This window comes from Liolophura sinensis, chromosome 8 (genome assembly GCF_032854445.1).
Source record: "Liolophura sinensis isolate JHLJ2023 chromosome 8, CUHK_Ljap_v2, whole genome shotgun sequence".
NCBI lineage: Eukaryota > Metazoa > Mollusca > Polyplacophora > Chitonida > Chitonidae > Liolophura > Liolophura sinensis.
Genome location: NC_088302.1, coordinates 25,579,411 through 25,601,047, shown reverse-complemented (window position 1 = coordinate 25,601,047; position 21,637 = coordinate 25,579,411). Strand labels below are relative to the sequence as shown.

Below are 21,637 nucleotides of genomic sequence, written 5' to 3'. Positions count from 1 at the left end.
TGAGCATAGCCACGTGACTTGGCTTTTTTTCATTTCCTTACAGGCGACGTGGATGAAGGTTTAAGACGCCGTGCATATATCTCGGGAGGGAATGTCTGGATCAAACTTAGCGTAACTAATAATTGTGAATGAAAAAAATAAGAACAACAACAACAACAAAACCATAAAATGACCACTTCACCCGTCTGTATTAGCAAAATTTGGTTACACGCAGACCTTAGCACAGAAAAATAGGCATACATTATCAAACAGGATGAACCACCGTGCATCATCAGCATCCTCTTTATATATAATACCGGTGCAACAAGGAAGCACATTACACGTACATGCGCTCTAAGGAGTAACTCGTCGTCATATGACTGAAAAATTGTTAAAAACGACGTTAAAGCACTCACTCACTCTTAATATCGGTATGTTGCCCCACTATATTCCGTGAGGGTTACGTGTCCGCTACAGTCCGTGAATTTATTTATTTATTTCATCGGTGTTGTACGCCGTACTCAAGAATATTTCACTTATACGACGGCGGCCAGCATTATGGTGGGTGGAAACCGGGCAGAGCCTGGGGGAAACTCACGACCATCTGCTGGTTGCTGCACACCTTCGCACGTGCGGCCGGAGAGGAAGCCAGCATGGACTTGAACTCACAGCGACTGCACTGGTGAGAGCTAACCAACTGAGCCACGGAAGCCCCTATAGTCCGTGAAGGATATATGCTACGTACTTGTTCGTGCAGATCGCAACAGTAAGGGCCCACTTCACATTATATTGTATGTGTAGATAGTGCGTGATTGCTGTATAATTGTCCGTATTTGAGTACTGTAGTGCCTGTAGGGCCCCCTTGAAGTCAGTAACAATTGTCTGTGCCGTCATTGTGCTGAAATTATGACTCAATCTGTTGATTCCAGAACTTAACTGTCTGTATACAATACTTTTAAGGGCCCAGTTATTTGACTTCTTTATATTGTTTACATCCAAGTTTGAAACTCCAGATGGAATATAACGATAGAAATTGGGAAGGTTTTATCTCTGTCACAAATATGCCATGCCCAGATATGCGCAGTACCTGGGGCGACTCAGTCATTGACTGCTTTTATACCTTTTTCGATTGCAGTGTTTTTAGGGGCCATGTCAGTGACTGCTTTACCTTGTCCGTATGCAGGATCTTTAGGGGTTCCGTATGGTGACTGTTTTACCTTGTCCATATACAGGATCTTTAGGGGCTCAGTCAGTGACTGTTTTACCTTGCCCGTATGCAGGATCTTTAGGGGTTCAGTATGGTGAGTGTTTTTACCTTGTCCATATGCAGGATCTTTAGGGGCTCAGTCTGTGACTGTTTTACCTTGCCCGTATGCAGGATCTTTAGGGGTTCAGTATGGTGACTGTTTTACCTTGTCCACATGCAGGATCTTTAGGGGCTCAGTCAGTGACTGTTTTACCTTGCCCGTATGCAGGATCTTTAGGGGTTCCGTATGGTGAGTGTTTTTACCTTGTCCATATACAGGATCTTTAGGGGCTCAGTCACTGACTGTTTTACCTTGTCCGTATGCAGGATCTTTAGGGGTTCAGTATGGTGAGTGTTTTTACCTTGTCCATATGCAGGATCTTTAGGGGCTCAGTCAGTGACTGTTTTACCTTGCCCGTATGCAGGATCTTTAGGGGTTCAGTATGGTGACTGTTTTACCTTGCCCGTATGCAGAATCTTTAGGGGTTCAGTATGGTGAGTGTTTTTACCTTGTCCATATACAGGATCTTTAGGGGCTCAGTCAGTGACTGTTTTACCTTGCCCGTATGCAGGATCTTTAGGGGTTCAGTATGGTGAGTGGTTTTACCTTGTCCACATGCAGGATCTTTAGGGGCTCAGTCAGTGACTGTTTTACCTTGCCCGTATGCAGGATCTTTAGGGGTTCAGTATGGTGACTGTTTTACCTTGTCCGTATGCAGGATCTTTAGGGGCTCAGTCAGTGACTGTTTTACCTTGCCCGTATGCAGGATCTTTAGGGGTTCCGTATGGTGAGTGTTTTTACCTTGTCCATATGCAGGATCTTTAGGGGTTCAGTATGGTGACTGTTTTACCTTGTCCATATGCAGGATCTTTAGGGGCTCAGTCAGTGACTGTTTTACCTTGCCCGTATGCAGGATCTTTAGGGGTTCAGTATGGTGAGTGTTTTTACCTTGTCCGTATGCAGGATCTTTAGGGGCTCAGTCAGTGACTGTTTTACCTTGTCCATATGCAGGATCTTTAGGGGTTCAGTATGGTGAGTGTTTTTACCTTGTCCACATGCAGGATCTTTAGGGGCTCAGTCAGTGACTGTTTTACCTTGCCCGTATGCAGGATCTTTAGGGGTTCAGTATGGTGACTGTTTTACCTTGTCCGTATGCAGGATCTTTAGGGGCTCAGTTAGTGAATGTTTTACCTTGCCCGTATGCAGGATCTTTAGGGGTTCAGTATGGTGAGTGTTTTTACCTTGTCCATATGCAGGATCTTTAGGGGCTCAGTCAGTGACTGTTTTACCTTGCCCGTATGCAGGATCTTTAGGGGTTCAGTATGGTGAGTGTTTTACCTTGTCCATATACAGGATCTTTAGGGGCTCAGTCAGTGACTGTTTTACCTTGCCCGTATGCAGGATCTTTAGGGGTTCAGTATGGTGACTGTTTTACCTTGTCCACATGCAGGATCTTTAGGGGCTCAGTCAGTGACTGTTTTACCTTGCCCGTATGCAGGATCTTTAGGGGTTCCGTATGGTGAGTGTTTTTACCTTGTCCATATACAGGATCTTTAGGGGCTCAGTCAGTGACTGTTTTACCTTGTCCGTATGCAGGATCTTTAGGGGTTCAGTATGGTGAGTGTTTTTACCTTGTCCATATGCAGGATCTTTAGGGGCTCAGTCAGTGACTGTTTTACCTTGCCCGTATGCAGGATCTTTAGGGGTTCAGTATGGTCACTGTTTTACCTTGCCCGTATGCAGAATCTTTAGGGGTTCAGTATGGTGAGTGTTTTTACCTTGTCCATATACAGGATCTTTAGGGGCTCAGTCAGTGACTGTTTTACCTTGCCCGTATGCAGGATCTTTAGGGGTTCAGTATGGTGAGTGGTTTTACCTTGTCCACATGCAGGATCTTTAGGGGCTCAGTCAGTGACTGTTTTACCTTGCCCGTATGCAGGATCTTTAGGGGTTCAGTATGGTGACTGTTTTACCTTGTCCGTATGCAGGATCTTTAGGGGCTCAGTCAGTGACTGTTTTACCTTGCCCGTATGCAGGATCTTTAGGGGTTCCGTATGGTGAGTGTTTTTACCTTGTCCATATGCAGGATCTTTAGGGGTTCAGTATGGTGACTGTTTTACCTTGTCCATATGCAGGATCTTTAGGGGCTCAGTCAGTGACTGTTTTACCTTGCCCGTATGCAGGATCTTTAGGGGTTCAGTATGGTGAGTGTTTTTACCTTGTCCGTATGCAGGATCTTTAGGGGCTCAGTCAGTGACTGTTTTACCTTGTCCATATGCAGGATCTTTAGGGGTTCAGTATGGTGAGTGTTTTTACCTTGTCCACATGCAGGATCTTTAGGGGCTCAGTCAGTGACTGTTTTACCTTGCCCGTATGCAGGATCTTTAGGGGTTCAGTATGGTGACTGTTTTACCTTGTCCGTTTGCAGGATCTTTAGGGGCTCAGTTAGTGAATGTTTTACCTTGCCCGTATGCAGGATCTTTAGGGGTTCAGTATGGTGAGTGTTTTTACCTTGTCCATATGCAGGATCTTTAGGGGCTCAGTCAGTGACTGTTTTACCTTGCCCGTATGCAGGATCTTTAGGGGTTCAGTATGGTGAGTGTTTTACCTTGTCCATATACAGGATCTTTAGGGGCTCAGTCAGTGACTGTTTTACCTTGCCCGTATGCAGGATCTTTAGGGGTTCAGTATGGTGACTGTTTTACCTTGTCCACATGCAGGATCTTTAGGGGCTCAGTCAGTGACTGTTTTACCTTGCCCGTATGCAGGATCTTTAGGGGTTCAGTATGGTGAGTGTTTTTACCTTGTCCATATGCAGGATCTTTAGGGGTTCAGTATGGTGAGTGTTTTTACCTTGTCCATATGCAGGATCTTTAGGGGCTCAGTCAGTGACTGTTTTACCTTGTCCGTATGCAGGATCTTTAGGGGTTCAGTATGGTGACTGTTTTACCTTGCCCGTATGCAGAATCTTTAGGGGTTCAGTATGGTGAGTGTTTTTACCTTGTCCACATGCAGGATCTTTAGGGGCTCAGTCAGTGACTGTTTTACCTTGCCCGTATGCAGGATCTTTAGGGGTTCAGTATGGTGACTGTTTTACCTTGTCCGTATGCAGGATCTTTAGGGGCTCAGTCAGTGACTGTTTTACCTTGCCCGTATGCAGGATCTTTAGGGGTTCCGTATGGTGAGTGTTTTTACCTTGTCCATATGCAGGATCTTTAGGGGTTCAGTATGGTGACTGTTTTACCTTGTCCATATGCAGGATCTTTAGGGGCTCAGTCAGTGACTGTTTTACCTTGCCCGTATGCAGGATCTTTAGGGGTTCAGTATGGTGAGTGTTTTTACCTTGTCCGTATGCAGGATCTTTAGGGGCTCAGTCAGTGACTGTTTTACCTTGTCTATATGCAGGATCTTTAGGGGTTCAGTATGGTGAGTGTTTTTACCTTGTCCACATGCAGGATCTTTAGGGGCTCAGTCAGTGACTGTTTTACCTTGCCCGTATGCAGGATTTTTAGGGGTTCAGTATGGTGACTGTTTTACCTTGTCCGTATGCAGGATCTTTAGGGGCTCAGTTAGTGACTGTTTTACCTTGCCCGTATGCAGGATCTTTAGGGGTTCCGTATGGTGAGTGTTTTTACCTTGTCCATATACAGGATCTTTAGGGGCTCAGTCAGTGACTGTTTTACCTTGCCCGTATGCAGGATCTTTAGGGGTTCAGTATGGTGAGTGTTTTTACCTTGTCCATATGCAGGATCTTTAGGGGCTCAGTCAGTGACTGTTTTACCTTGCCCGTATGCAGGATCTTTAGGGGTTCAGTATGGTGAGTGTTTTTACCTTGTCCATATGCAGGATCTTTAGGGGCTCAGTCATTGACTGTTTTATCTTGCCCGTATGCAGGATCTTTAGGGGTTCCGTATGGTGACTGTTTTACCTTGTCCATATGCAGGATCTTTAGGGGCTCAGTCAGTGACTGCTTTACCTTGTCCGTATGCAGGATCTTTAGGGGTTCAGTATGGTGAGTGTTTTTACCTTGTCCATATGCAGGATCTTTAGGGGCTCAGTCAGTGACTGTTTTACCTTGTCCATATGCAGAATCTTTAGGGGTTCAGTATGGTGAGTGTTTTTACCTTGTCCATATACAGGATCTTTAGGGGCTCAGTCAGTGACTGTTTTACCTTGTCCGTATGCAGGATCTTTAGGGGTTCAGTATGGTGAGTGTTTTTACCTTGTCCATATGCAGGATCTTTAGGGGCTGAGTCAGTAACTGTTTTACCTTGTCCATATGCAGAATCTTTAGGGGTTCAGTATGGTGAGTGTTTTTACCTTGTCCATATGCAGGATCTTTAGGGGCTCAGTCAGTGACTGTTTTACCTTGCCCATATGCAGGATCTTTAGGGGTTCAGTATGGTGAGTGTTTTACCTTGTCCATATGCAGGATCTTTAGGGGTTCCGTATGGTGACTGTTTTACCTTGTCCATATGCAGGATCTTTAGGGACTCAGTCAGTGACTGTTTTACCTTGCCCGTATGCAGGATCTTTAGGGGTTCAGTATGGTGAGTGTTTTTACCTTGTCCACATACAGGATCTTTAGGGGTTCAGTATGGTGACTGTTTTACCTTGCCCGTATGCAGAATCTTTAGGGGTTCAGTATGGTGAGTGTTTTTACCTTGTCCATATGCAGGATCTTTAGGGGCTCAGTCAGTGACTGTTTTACCTTGCCCGTATGCAGGATCTTTAGGGGTTCAGTATGGTGACTGTTTTACCTTGTCCGTATGCAGGATCTTTAAGGGGTCAGTCTGTGACTGCTTTACCTTGCCCGTATGCAGGATCTTTAGGGGTTCAGTATGGTGACTGTTTTACCTTGTCCATATGCAGGATCTTTAGGAGCTCAGTCAGTGACTGTTTTACCTTGCCCGTATGCAGGATCTTTAGGGGTTCAGTATGGTGAGTGGTTTTACCTTGTCCGTATGCAGGATCTTTAGGGGTTTAGTATGGTGAGTGTTCTCACCTTGTCCGTATGCAGGATCTTTAAGGGGTCAGTCTGTGACTGCTTTACCTTGTCAGCATGCAAGCAGAATCTTTAAGGGCCATGTAAGTGACTGCTTTACCTCGTCCGTATGACCATCTTTAGGGGCTCTTTCAGCGACAGTTTTACCTTGTCTACATGCAAGCAGGATCTTCAGGGGCCATGTAAGTGACTGCTTTGCCTCGTCCGTACTAGCATCTTTAGAGGCTCATTCAACGACAGTTTTACCTTGCCTACACGCAAGCAGGATCTTCAGGCGTTACTCAGATTCCTTCTGCCATAACGCTGGCCGTCGTCGTATAAGTGAAATATTCTTGACTACAGCGTACACCAATCAAATAAATCAAAATTAATAAATAAGTCTTGAGGGATTCAGTCAGTGACTGCTTTACCGTGTCCGTATGCATGATCTTTAGGAGTTCAGTCAGTGACAGCAGTATGTTTATTTATTTATTCTCAAGAATCTCAAGAACATTTCACTTCTATGACGGCGGATTCAAGTCAGTGAATGATTATGCGTACATGCATGAGTATTTTAGGTCAGGCTGCGATTGCTTTACCTTGTTCGTAGCCCATTCACTGACTAAATGCCTGTATGCAATATCTTTTAGGGGCCTAGTTAGTGACTGCTCCGTGTATATACACGGATATATACACAGGTTACAGCGGTCACTGACTATATATACAGGTGTCAGCTATAGACGCCGGTTACAGCAGTCGCTGACTATATATACAGGTGTCACCTAGAAACCCCTGTTACAGCAGTCGCTGACTATATATACGGATGTCACCTGTATACGCCGGTTACAACAGTCATTGACTATATATACAGGTGTCACCTATGTACGACGGTTACAGCAGTAGCTGACTACATATACAGGTGTCACCTATATACGTCGGTTACAACTGTCACTGACTATATATACAGGTGTCACCTAGAAACCCCTGTTACGGCAGTCGCTGACTATATATACAGGTGTCACCTGTATACGCCGGTTACAACAGTCGCTGACTATATACACAGGTGTCTATATACGCCGGTTACAGCAGTCGCTGACTATATACACAGGTGTCTATATACGCCGGTTACAGCAGTCGCGGACTCGACAAGTGTCACCTATTTACGCAGGTTACAGCAGTCATTGACTATATATATAGGTGTCACCTAAGTACGCCGGTTACAGCAGTCGCTGACTATATACACAGGTGTCTATATACGCCAGTTACAGCAGTCGCAGACTCGACTGGTGTTATCTATTTACGCAGGTTACAGCAGTCATTGACTATAGGCCTATATACAGGCGTCACCTATGTACGCCGGTTATAGCAGTCGCTGACTACATATACAGGTGTCACTTATATACGTCGGTTACAGCTGTCATTAACTATATATACAGGTGTCGCCTATATACGCAGGTTTCAACGGTCAAAAATCTCGAATAGTGCCGAGGTCACTGGGGTCACGGTGATAAGGCAAGAAGTGATGTCAGAACACACAAAAACTCTGCCTCTTCCTTTATTTCTAAAAATACTTTATTTTTCTTAAATACGTTAAATAGGCATTTTGCTGTGCAAAACCGTTGGAGGAACCGTTTCACGCCGTTTGTTGCCAAGGAGATCACGTGGTCTCTGTAGCTTCCGATCCGTCTTACCGAATGCACATGTAATATCTTTATCTAAAGTATGCACATCCTGACTCTGACCAAAAGCTGAATCAATTTTAGTGATGAATGCTGATTAAACAATTCCGTGTGGAGACACCAGTGGTGATCATTGTTAAGCATAAACAAGCCTACAAGCCTTGTGATGGCCGTGTTGTAAAGCAAGCGTATAGAGAGGCACATGTGCTATAAAGAATATGTCTTTTTTCATGTAAGGGCTGGTATTTTACAGTTAAACTTTCAGTGAAAAGTTATGTATAGTTTATATTTGCTATTTCTGTTTGTATATATGATTATGGCTGTTGAATGTTTGTCGATACAACGGCTAAGAAAATGAAGTTTTGTCAAGGGGCCTAGGCACTGACAGGGGCTCATTCAAGGACGGTCCCATTCTTAACCCTCTGGCTGGTAACCGCGTTAGCGATGGAGAGTTGTGGCGTATGAAGTTTGCTGACGACTATGTGAGATTATTGAAATACCAAAGATGAACATGGGGTAGGTTTTTGTCAAAAATGAGTATATTTCAAAGATTTAAAGCTTAAAAATGTTGATGGCTTGCTGTACCTTAAATTGAAACTTATCGGCGGAAGCAAAACATTCTCAAGCACATGTTGTCGCTGGCGAGTTGTTCTGGTTGGAGTGTGTTGGAGTGGAAAGTTAGCAGACGACAAGTTACGAGCAAGTCGAGCCTTGTTATGCTAACTTAGGACGCACATGTATAGTTGTATGTCGCCCACCAGGAAAATTTCACAAAACCTTTATGTCTCCCAGCAGGAAAATTTCACATACCTGTACAACTCGAGTCAACCCTAATGCACCCTATACATTGAATGCACAAGTAATCCGAATTTAGACGATGTCAAAACTTGTACTGGCAAACCTTGTTCTCACGATAAAGCAGGCGTTGAAAACTTTAATCTCAAACAGACTTCCACCATGTTTCATGTTAGCCTGGGGTTAAACCCAGATCGGGTCATACATTGTACGGGTCATACATGTCCAACACGTACCTTGCCGGAACTTGAAGAAAGTTCGAATTCAAAATATGGCATATGTTGATTCGTCATGTTCGATTCAAAAGTTTAAGCAGCTTGATTGGTGTTATAAGATGGCGTACTGATGCAGACTTTAACATGTCTACACTTCGGATAACCTTAAATTGGGAATCATTGACAGAAGGGTGGGTTCAAGAGTTAAAGTTCAGTGAAATTTCTACGCGGAATACATGTGCAGTAGATAGCCAGCTAACCAGGGCCATTTGTATCAATGAGAGCCCTGTTCAATAACAAACGTATGTCATGTAAACCATTGCTGTGATCACCTTATATTATTGTTAAGAATTATTTGCATCAATTTAGTTTTAAATGAGATTACTTGGTGGCAAGATCAGTATCTGGTAGGGTATGGTTTATCAGTTACAGTGCATGTTGTGTACATGCAATAATATATTTTTATGTAGCTTGGCTTAACCACTTAAGTTATACAGTGCTTACATGGTTACAGTGACACTAGACAAGGCACTTGAGAACGATGCTAGTATCATGAAAATAAATGAAGAAGTTGTAAATCCATAAGCAATGCCTTGTCAAGTGTACTTCCGTGCCAACTTCTATATGCCACTAAAACAGTGAGTCTACCGTAATGAAAGTATGTGCATCTCATTGTGTTCTCAAACTCTACAGTATCTTGAAGTACATGGGTGAGTACAGGGTTTTCCTTATTAATTAGAGAAGGAGTCCAGAGCTCAAAAGTAGGCAGCTGAATTGAAAGTGATTCTTTCACGGAACTTTATTATTGGTTTGAAAGGTCAGATTATCCAAAGTAGAAGGCTACAAGGACAGCTGTATAAAGCTGTCCTGAATCACTTCTTCTAAGCCAGAACTTCTTTAGGAGGCCCCGTGAGCCAGCTTGCGCTCCAGAATAAAGAAGCTGTATTTGGCAATGAATCATACATTTGTGATATCCTTAGATAAGTAAAACTAAAGCTTTTACCCCATGCACTGCTTTTAATAGTACATAGTTAAAGTAGGACAAGAGAAATCATCTAAAATTCTGCCAGGGACATTCCTTGACTCTTTAAGTCAGTGGCACAATGTTTCACATATCCATGAAATGTTTCCATTATAATACAGTGAATCCATGCTCATCATTTTGGTCTTTTTGGCCCTTGATTTAGTATCTACACAGAATTTAAGACATCACCTGATAGGAAAATCCATCTTTCTCAATGCAAAAGTCTTCATTTTCTGTCATGCATCACATCCACAGCCTCATCACCTTTGAAGGTACGCTTTGAAAATAAAATGTATATCCATGGACTTGTTAATTTCCACAGAAATTAACCTTCACATATATGTGGGGTTTATCACTCATTCCATTCAGATTGTCCTTAAAGATTGGCACTGCTTGTTATGACACAATCTGCAAAACATCCAAACTGGCACTGATGCAGAATTAATGCTAGATGATTGCTATAGACCTGAGTTTGAACAGCCTACATGTATAGCCATAAGGGTACACTATATGACATGTTCTGTATAAAACTGCAGCCTTGTACTTCAGAATGGGCTCATGCCTGAATGATTGAAACAGCTTTTTTCCACGGCAGTAATTCTAATATTGCCAAACTGTCACAACATGTATATGCTGTTAGCCAGTGATCAAGATTATATACATGCATGTGAATCTGCATGTCAGTCAGTTAAGTGTCTTTTCTATTTAAGCATACTTATACTGTACGTCATAAAATACGGTACAAAATCCTGCTTGTGTTGGTCTTGAAGCAGGAGATTCAGCCCTTGATCATTGGGGTGGCAAACTAGAATACAGCTCTCACTGGCTGGGCTGAAGGGAGGTTAGTCTGGTACTTGTACAGGTATGTATTTAACAAATTGCTGTTGACCATTCAGGCAGCCTAATGGTTAGAGCATCTACCTCGAAGTTAGGGAACCGCAGGATCATACCCTGGGTGTGTCATACCAATGACATGGTACATGTACTTGCTGCTGCCTCACTTAGAGCTCAACAATGAGGGGATAAGCAAGGAAACATGACTGGTTTGCCCGGTGCCCATGTAATGTGACTGGGTGAGGTGTTATGTCTGGTGTCTTCGGCATCATACTTCAGTGGCAGCAGCACTTTTGGTGGAATGGCCTAGCCCTGCCACAAGAAGACACTCACCTAATGACTCTCATCATCATGTGACTGAAAAATTGTTAAGTACGACGTAAATCTCCAAGCATATATACATACGGGCCTTGTTTGGTTCGCCAATCTGTGCTATGCCGTGAAAATCAAGGAAAATACCTTTACATATATTATTGAATGTGGCTTTAAAAGTTAGCTAATCTATAAATAAATTATCTGTTTATTATTAATGAATAGGATGTAGCCTTCCATGTCTATTTGTGACTTCTCTCTGATCATTTTCACAATGAACATAGATGTTAATCTATTCAACAGTTTTAACCTCTGGTGTGCATACATTGAGTATTCTTTCTTCAGCCTAATTATCAGTCTCTTACTGTGTCATCATGTTTTCTGACAAGCGATACATGTATGTGGAGTGGTGTAGAAGTGGAAAGTTGTTTATTCATTCATGTGTGCAGGTCTGTGCCACGTACAGCAACACACTTCTGAATGCTTCTAAATTAGTTTGACTTTTGGTAATTGGCAGTGGGGACATTCATAATCTTATACCATTTCATAATTTGTATTCATGTAACAGTAAATATTATCAGGGCAATTTGTTCCTGTTGATGCTAAGGACACATGATACACGTGCATTTAGATACATTTTCAACTGAAAAGGGGCATATAAGTATATATACATTTAATTATTTTAATATGCCATGTTTGAAACAAAATCTTTTCTTTAATTGCATATATATATATATATACATGTATATATATATATATATATATATATACATATATTTACATGTGTGTGTGTATATATATATATATATATATATATATATATATATATATATATATAATGTTTCGGAGACCTTTAAAACCTTCGTGTAATATATATATTACCTATATAAAACATTTCTTTACCAGCCTCTTGGAAAAGTAAAGATATGAGTATGTTGTTGATCAGATAGTCTAACCATTTGAGAAAAAAGATACTCAATATTCCTGCTAGAATTACAGATATATGGGCTATAATGAGCAAACTAGGTGTCCCAAATTTTAGGAGAAATAGGTAAGTTTAGCTGTTTTTAAGTGACACATTTTTCCTCATCCTGATCGATTCATAAGCTTAAGCACCAAAAGTAATATTTTATTACATTTAATAATTTGTGTTTAAAGATGCACATTTTTAGACGAAATTTTAGGTTATTTACAGTGTTCTCTAATCTTGTGCATGGACACAAGAAATTTCCTGGGACAGTCAGAAATGGTCATCTGATTGACATTATTGATTGATAATGTCGTCCATACTCATGTCGCATACCAGTATATGCAATACACTTGTACCTGGTGTTTCCTTTACATCATGGTCTTATTGTCAAAAATCATATTTCTAAGATGCATTTACGTGTATACATGTGTTTTGTAAGCGTATACACAAAAGTTCTGTGTGACTACTTGACAGACAGTCCTCGGGTATGAATACCAATACAGTATGTGATGAACTTGACACTGCCATATCTTAACATTAACCGTCCATTGGTTGACCCAGACTCTGGGATATAACATGTACATGTATATTGAATTTCTCTTGTCCTTTTAGATAAGCCTTTTCGCAGGCCCATCTTCCAGGCTTATGTGTATATATGATATATGGCTGGGGTACTGTGTGTGTGGGTCTTCTATAGGATTTAAGTGATTACTCAGGTCTTCTAAGATTGTTTGTGTATGGACCTAGATGCAGTTGTATGTTGGAAGTCTTCACATAAAGCCAGTGTGGATATGTATCTGTGTACCATAGGAAAGACGAGGCCAGCTATAAAGACGTATGTTAATATTACTGTACTTCACAAAACTTTATTGTGAAAAATGTTATACATGTCATTCTTTAAAACAAAAAATGGAAATATCAGGTTGATAATCTTAATAAATACTTGTAGTGCAAGTTGCAGAATGTTGTCATACTGTTATAATGTCGGCTTTTGTCAACAAAATTGATGTTTCATTTGCACATGGTCTTCTGGCAAAGATACATGTATATAGATTATACACATATATAGTGTAGAGCTTGAGAACACATGCTGTAAGTACAGCGCACAGCTTTGGCCCAGTTCTGTTACATTGTGCATGTTTATACAGGCTTATTGCGCATTATACACTCTTTTTTCAGGTGTCCAAAATTCTTTTCCGACTTTTTTTTTTTAAAGGATGATAAGAGATAAGGGAATTAAAAGTGAGATTGGCATATATTGGTACATGTATAGGGCTATACATGTCCTATGCATATGTTTAATTAATAATCATCCTTTTATACTGCATTAGGTATCTTCACATGTTGTACTTCAAAACACAAGATGCAGCTGATGGAATGTACATGTCTGTATGGCAAGGGAAAGAAATGAACTGATGTGTATTAAATGCTGTATGCGATCTGCCTGACTTAATTTCCTCATGAAAACGGGTTTGTGTCTAGTAATAGAAAGTCATGCATGTATTTTCATTTTCTTATGAACGGTTTCTCAATAAATTCCCTGTGGATGTATACTGATTAACTACAGGTAGGCCTGATCTCATAAACTGATGGTTTTATTACCAGGATTTGAGTGTTTGCAAACAATAATTGCCTTGTCTTCATTATAAGTCCAGTTTATCAGTGCCTTTGAATTTATTCATAGCCATAGGGTTGCATGTCTGTAATTTTTTTATATGCATTGTATGCGTAGCTTCCCTATACGTATTATTAAACCCTGATATATAATAGACAGAGAGGTATGCGTATATTAAACTCGGAGTTGACACCTGTTGATGGCCCCCTCAGGAGCCTCTACTATTTTCACACTGCCTTCCTGTATCCTTTTGATAAGGCAGACATCCTTACATTCTAATGGTATGCATATAGTTTATATGGAAATAAAGCACCCGAATGCCAGTCCATGCCCCCAGGCTGAATGGAATTTGTTTGGTGCTAAACAATCGGACCTACATGTAGGGTTAAAATGCCAGATGGATGACTTTCAATACAGGACTTTAAAAACGGGCAGAAAAAAAGCTGCCTTTATTTCTATCCAATGTGCTTTTTACTTTCTCTTGTTGCCTAAGGTCAGTATTTAACCCTTGCCCTTTCTGGATTGCTAAGTTTACCTGAAATTTCAAGAAAGCCTGGAGCAATGAAAGTCTATACAGGGATTTTTCGTGCAAGCTGTTGAACTGGATTGAGTTGTTCTCCAAAATTCTGCCAGGGCATCCTGTGTTTTATCATGAACCTGTGAGGATAAGGGTGGCTGTGCTGTGTTAACTGTCATGAAAATGAATAGCCAGTAAGTAGAGTGATATCTTAATGGAATGTTCTATTATGTTCCTACATGTATTTAATATACATGTATATATATATATGTATGTATGTATGTAACAAGTGTATGCGTATGTTCACTGTACAGTTTCTTATATATCCAGGCTGTCAGTTGAAAAACTCCCTTTTTTACAGGATTGTGCATGTAATTCACATTTATATAGGTTAGGAATGTGAGTTCAACTCGTAATTTTTTAGTAACCCACAATGACTGCCGTTACATTTCATGTACAAGTAACGTATCCACAAGATATAATATACCTGGTCTTAGCTGGCTCATTTGGCTAACATGTTGTTTTGACCGCAGCCAATAAGCCCTTGCATGATCAGTGTTCCTTACAGCCTTTTGGCGCCAGTTTCATGTTTCTTGGTGAAAGTGGTACCTCCATGTACTTCATTTTCCTCTATCCATAAAGCTAACTGCCACAGTACATATATACAAGCTGCACTGTAAGTGTAAAGCTGTTTACAATGGTGTCAAACATCAATCAGTTCAAATATCTGAATAAATGCTCTGTGTGTATCTAAATTTAATTACACTGCTCTTAGTACATTAACACTGTTTCACATTACTGAGTTGAAGTAAGGCCTCAGACTGTGTTTCACTAATGTGGTTTGCAAGTCTGTACATGTCGATAACACACAAGAAAAGTTTGTCAGCAATTTACAAGCAGTTGGTGATTAAGTTATTCTTGGCACTCAGGTTACCCCCTCTGTTAAAACTGACCACCATGAAAAGAAGTGAAAAATTATTGAGTATGGTACAGTACTAAACTTCATGTACAATGACATACAAAAAGACTCTGGATGTATACAGGATTATTTTAGAGGGCAAAGAAACTGGAGAGCTAAGTTTTTCTTTTAAAGTGTTATTACATGCATGGGTTTTAATTTGCATTGCTCACTGAATCTGATTATTCCAGTTTACATTGCATGCTGACATTAAAGATACATGTACATGTATTAATTGTACTTTAGTGCACATTATAGTACACTTGAGTGAGCATGTTGTATGCATAAAGTTTATTTTGAATCTGATGAAAAGTATATAAGTGGCATTTTCATGTTCATTTACCATACCAGACAACACATATCAGTTCCATTTGATATTGGTTACTAGTGAGAATAACCCCTTGTTTTGTTGTGCAATGCTGGTGTATATTCTCACATTAATAAGTGTATTGATATGCCAGAGGAACATTGTGACAATTCCAAGAAATAGCTATAAATTGTTGGAACACATTGAAAATGGCCTGAGAATTATGTTTTGTGATGAATTGATGTATGCTTTCGTTGAACTTTGATGTTACATGTACATGTAGGTAAATGGCCTAAATGCACATCAGCCGTTGCATTAGGATACATACATGCACCTGTATTGCACTCATAATATCAGTGGCTTTACTTGATCATTCACTGATAAATATAGATCCGTTCTCCGTCACAACAGCTTTGTGGGCCAGTTATCAGAGAGCCAGTGAAATGAAAGAAATACCTGGGAGACAGGGAAAATCCATACACAAAATATTATTGGACGTTTTATTATGTCATGTGATCTAATTGAAAGCTGTTATGTGATCCAGTTGAAAGCAGACTCACTCCAGGTGAGTGCTGGACAACTAAATGAATTATTAAGGATATTAATAAAGAAATTTCAACATTGAAATAATGAACTGCCAGTGGGTTTCCAGTGGTAAGTGCGATGGGTTATTTTAATAGTCTGGAAAATGATTGCCCCAGTCTGGGTAACCATTGTTTGTACGCCAGCTGATGTGTACCCGCTTTTTTTATTGGTTGACGCAACTTTTAAAGATTCATGTCATGGAGAATTCCCCAAGTTGACTTACAACGGAGAGTGAAACTGTGTTTATTAGTGGGTGATGGATTAAAGAATGACGAGATAGGCCACTGATATTATGAGTGTAGTACGTGTACATACATGTGGTGATATTTATGACGCAGAAGGGAGGCCTCACAGTGCCTCATTATTATACATGGAGCCTGCTAGCTTAGCGTTATTACTCAGGAACCTTTCACCAAGACGTCTGTTGTGAGTTCAAGCCCAGCTCATGCTGGCTTCCTCTCATGCCATACATGGAAAGGCCTAGCAGCAACCTATGAATGGTTGTGGGTTTACGCTGGGCACTGCCTGCTTCCCTGTCCATCCCAAACCGCACAAAGTCTGGTGCACTTGTCTTCCATCAATAATTGGTCTGGAAAAGTTGCTGGCCAAAGGACAGTGCTTTATGTCGGGCACTCTGGTTTCCTCCCACAATTATGCTGACTGCCGTCGTATAAGTGAAATATTCTTGAGTACAAACAATGAAATTGATGCATAAGATTTGGTTCATGACATCATCATGACATCAAGAAATAAGGTCGTGGTCTAGTGGTTAAAAGTGTCTGCTTGTCAATCAATCTGTTGCACTTGTCTTTCAACAATCAGTGGTCTGGGAAAGTTGCAGCCCAAAGGTCAGTGGTTTATGCCAGGCACTCTGGTTACCTCCACCTATCAAACTGAATCCCATCATAAAAGTGAAAAATTTGTGAGTACAGTATGGTGTTAAACAATGTCAATGAAATAAAGAAATAAACCATCGTGATCAGATCAGGTTTTATTGAGAATCCACAAAGCGCAAAATCAGACAGTGTTGACAGATTTGAACAGTGTAAGACATTATGATTGCTTGACTCAGTTCATTCCAAGACCTGTGGGATGACAACTTCATTCCATCTTCTACTTCCCATTCTTGTGGTGATGGTGGTGGTGTTATTTTATGGTATTTCCCTAGAAAGCTCAAATGAAAGATGGGATGCAACAAAATAACTGTATATGTGTACATGTATGTCTTATGTTGCAAGTGTTGAAGTGTTGCAAGTGTGGAAATGTACTACTGCCTGTGCAGCAGTCACACCTCTGACATGATACTGCATGTGTACATTGCTTAATTCCTACAGACCTCTGAACAGTTTTAATTCTGTATAATTTTGTGTTAGTTTTGACTAATAACCCCCCCCCCCCCCCCACTCCCCGAAAAAAAATATATATATTAGCGTGGCTATAGTATACAGTGTATGTGGCATACAGTACATGTGCAACTGTTTTTCATGTACAGGTGGTTTGCTGACCAACTTCAAGGGGGACAACTCCTCCTAGGACATTCACATGTTGAGAGCTAGTTTGATATGCTTTACTGCATGTACTGTGGTGTCTTTTATTTATGATACACATATTCAAATGTAGCAATGTACCACACTCTTACCCTGGAAGAGGATTTTGCAGGTGGGGGTTTAGAATTCAGAGAAAAAAGTAAAATATCTTTGATTTAAAACTAAAGAGTGATGACCAACTGTTCTAACAGTATATTTCTTAAACAGAATGTTTAAAGACTACAGATTAAAGTTCGGAAGTACTGATGGTAATAAATGTGTTGTAAAGGTATACTGATGTATTGTCAACATATTCTTTGTTTTAATCCACACATTCCACAAGTTTGTCTTGTATAATGATGCAAGGATCGAATCTTTGTATGGAAGAGTGATATCTTGCACAAAGGAGATGTAGTGTCCATGCACACAGTTACAGCTACTTGTACTGATCATTGATCAAGTACATATGCAATAGTACTATAATGGCTGTGGAAATGTAGTAAGGACTGGCTACTACATTGGATCTGATTATCTGATTCATGTTTTACGCCGTACTCAAGAATATTTCACTTATACAACAGCGGTCAGCATTATGGTGGGAGAAAACTGGGAAGAGCCCGAGGAAAACCCACGACCATCCACAGGTTGCTGGCAGACCTTCCCACATACGGCCGAAGAGGAAGGCAGCATGAGCTGGACTTGAACTCACGGCGACCGCATTGGTGAGAGACTCCTGGGTCATTACGCTGCGCTAGCACGCTAACCAACTGAGCCATGGAGTCCCCGCAACTACATTGGATACATACTACATGTACACCAAGTCATAAATGTGCAATAGAGCATCTGCGTGCTAAATTCGGTACTAGTGTGATGTATATTTACAGTTATATGTCAGCCTGTAAACGTGCTGTTATGGAATAAATGCATGGAATATCTCATCCCTGCTGATGTTACGCAGAACATAGTACAGTTCTTAAATGTATCTAATTTTGTTCCAAGGTGGTTTACTTAATTATAATCATATGCCTGTTTCCTCTAATCAGCTAAATTATCCACATAAATCCTGTTACTGTGCCTCCAGGAACTGAAGTTGTACATCCATCTCCACTACATGCACTTTCTGCTATTGCTCCAAGCCATCCAGGGTGCGCTGTGGTCTGTCCAATGAGGAGATCAATCCATAGTGACAGGGATAGTAGCAATTGAGTTAATAGACTGTGTCTCTGATAACAGTCAGAGCAGATTTGATGTAGCCTCTGGACAACACAAAACCCATGGCCAATGACACTCAGAACCGGTTATATATCTGCCTTGGACCCCATGCAGAAATACCAGTCCCTCTGGGTATGGCAGCCTTGGCTCTATAGATATGTGGGATTGGTGAGCTTGGCAAATCAGGGGAGATTGGACCAGCTCTTGTGTGAAGTGAAAGTGGCTCACATAAACATGAACTGTGTTAACTGAGGTGAAAATTGTCTAGAGTGGAAAATTGGATGCATTTGAGTCACTTTGTGTCTGCATCAGTGCCATTAAATTACCAGCATCACAGTACAGAGACCTGAAGAGATCCACGAAGCAGTTGCACATTAAAATGTACATGCATACATTCATATTAGACAGCGGCTTGCATTAAAGATATTAAGGACTGGGATCAGCATTGATTTCAAGCCTTTTAGTGTGTACTGTTCTAAGACATGGCATTTCGTTTGATCAGCTGCCTCTTGGGAAAAAAATTAGTGTTGCTGGTTGCAAGTAGAATTTTGACATATATTGCATATATATACATATGATATTGTACTATCAAGCTGAGTAAGTATAAACACTATTGAGGAGCTGCAGCCAGGCTGACAGTAATTTGATCAGAAACAAAGATGTGCCTGCAGTATACTGGTAAAAAAAATGGATTCTAATGTACTGCTGTACACTTGGCAGCATCGAATGTGCATTGTACATTTATCAACTGAGAGCTAAAGGAAAAGCATGCATAGTTTGTGGTTTTGCCTCTGGCTGCATGAGAAGAGTTAGAGTACATGGATGTCATTAGTGGACTGTGATCTGAGGTTTGCTCTCTCAACAACACTGCTGGCACTGCTTGAGCTCCTAGCAGTCCAAGAAGGCATGTTCATGTTCAGGTTACAGTAGGCTACACCTTTGATCTGATTGCTGGAGTGTTTGGAATTGTTCATGTGGTAATTATAAACAAATAGCACTTGTGGCCCAAGTGTTCCCAGGAGAGCTGTGATGGCCTGGTCCTGAGGACATTAAACATCTATAGGCTTTGGTGGCCACATTGCTGGCCTGAATAGATGGAGACTCATGGAGGATACAAGCAGCTTCGAAATTAACCTCCAGGACATTATCTCCTCAGCCTGGCTTCAGTATATCACCATGAGGGAAATTAACAGGCAAGATTTTTGCACAGGTTTATGGTGTTTTCATAAAAATGTTTCTATAATGAAATGGTGATATTGGTCACTTGACTGCCTTTAATTGTTTAAACCTCAAATAGGCAGAGCCTCATTTTATATTCTCTACAATCTATACATCTAACCACTGCTTTGTGGTACAAGTACATTACAGGAACTTCTTTGTGGTGCATTTACATTACAGGCACTGCTTTGTGGTAAGAATACATTACAGGCACAGGTTTATGGTGTTTTCATAAAAATGTTTCTATAATGAAATGGTGATATTGGTCACTTGACTGCCTTTAATTGTTTAAACCTCAAATAGGCAGAGCCTCATTTTATATTCTCTACAATCTATACATCTAACCACTGCTTTGTGGTACAAGTACATTACAGGAACTTCTTTGTGGTGCATTTACATTACAGGCACTGCTTTGTGGTAAGAATACATTACAGGCACTGCTTTGTGGTAAGAATACATTACAGGCACTGCTTTATGGTGCATTTACATTACAGGCACTGCTTTGTGGTACATTACACGCATTTGTATGCCATCTTCAATATCTTGAATATATAAAAGTTAATCTCCCTTATTATTGGATTGACTTAAACCTGGTACAAAAGTTTTCTACATACTTTTGAGGACTGTTATGCATTAAATGCATCTTGTCCAGTATACATTTCAGTTTTGTGCACATTCAAAATGGATTTAAGTAGACATTAGATGTTCATAAATTATGTATACACATTTTGCCCGTGCAATCTGTCAAGCCTTAACCAATTAAAGCAAAAGGCCTGCATATACATTTTGGAATGTTTCATTTTCCCCATATCAAAATGCATATATATATCTTTATTGTTTCTTTGCTTAATTCTGACAAATCAAAAAGATAATAATTAATCTGATGGAATCATTGTACCTGCCTGCTGTTGCCATACAGGTAATTAGTTTTGATTGTTTTGCATTCTGAAAATGATGTCCACTTCAAGAACCATCATTCAGTATATAAATTTAACCAGTTTCTTTGTCAGCCATTACTCTAGCTTTGTTCCTTTTTTTTTTTTTTGGTATTATCAGTTTCTGGTTCTGAGTAATAAGTTGGTAGGTATGTTTAAAAGCTGATGATTGACGTTCATTTGTTTATTTATTTGATTGGTGTTATACGCCGTACTCAAGAATATTTCACTTATACGACGGAGGCCAGCATTATGGTGGGTGGAAACCGGGCAGAGCCCAGGGGAAACCCACGACCATGCGCAGGTTGCTGGAAGACCCTCCCACGTGCGTCCGGAGAGGAAGCCAGCATGACCTGGACTTGAACTCACAGCGACCGCATTGGTGAGAGACTCCTCAGTCATTACGCTGCGCTAGCGCGCTAACCAACGAGGTTCATTTGAGCTACACTATTGTAATTGCTGTACCACATGCTTTCATATCAAGATATATTAATTATCAAGTGTCTTAAAGACTCATAGACTGCATGGTGCTATCTGTGTGAAGCTACAATAGGATGTACATGTACAGTGTATACATGATATTCTAATACAACCTGTCAATGGCTCTCGGACATACACAATTCAATTTGGAATCCTATTTGTTCAGAGGAATGGGATTGTATGTAGGTTGAGACTGCTTGTGGCATTGTTCTGATGTGTAGTGCTCTTTTTAACACTCTTTCAAT

General features: G+C 40.5%; 1 protein-coding gene across 1 annotated transcript in view; it reads left to right on the top strand.

The window, feature by feature from the left end:
• Positions 1-8,330: 8,330 nt before the first annotated feature.
• LOC135473756 (homer protein homolog 2-like) overlaps positions 8,331-21,637 on the top strand; it is a 32,503-nt gene continuing 19,196 nt past the window's right edge. The window contains exon 1 of the mRNA XM_064753638.1: positions 8,331-8,405. Coding sequence (XP_064609708.1) covers positions 8,395-8,405 — 11 coding nt within the window. The 5' untranslated portion in view covers positions 8,331-8,394. The remainder of the gene's footprint in view (positions 8,406-21,637) is intronic.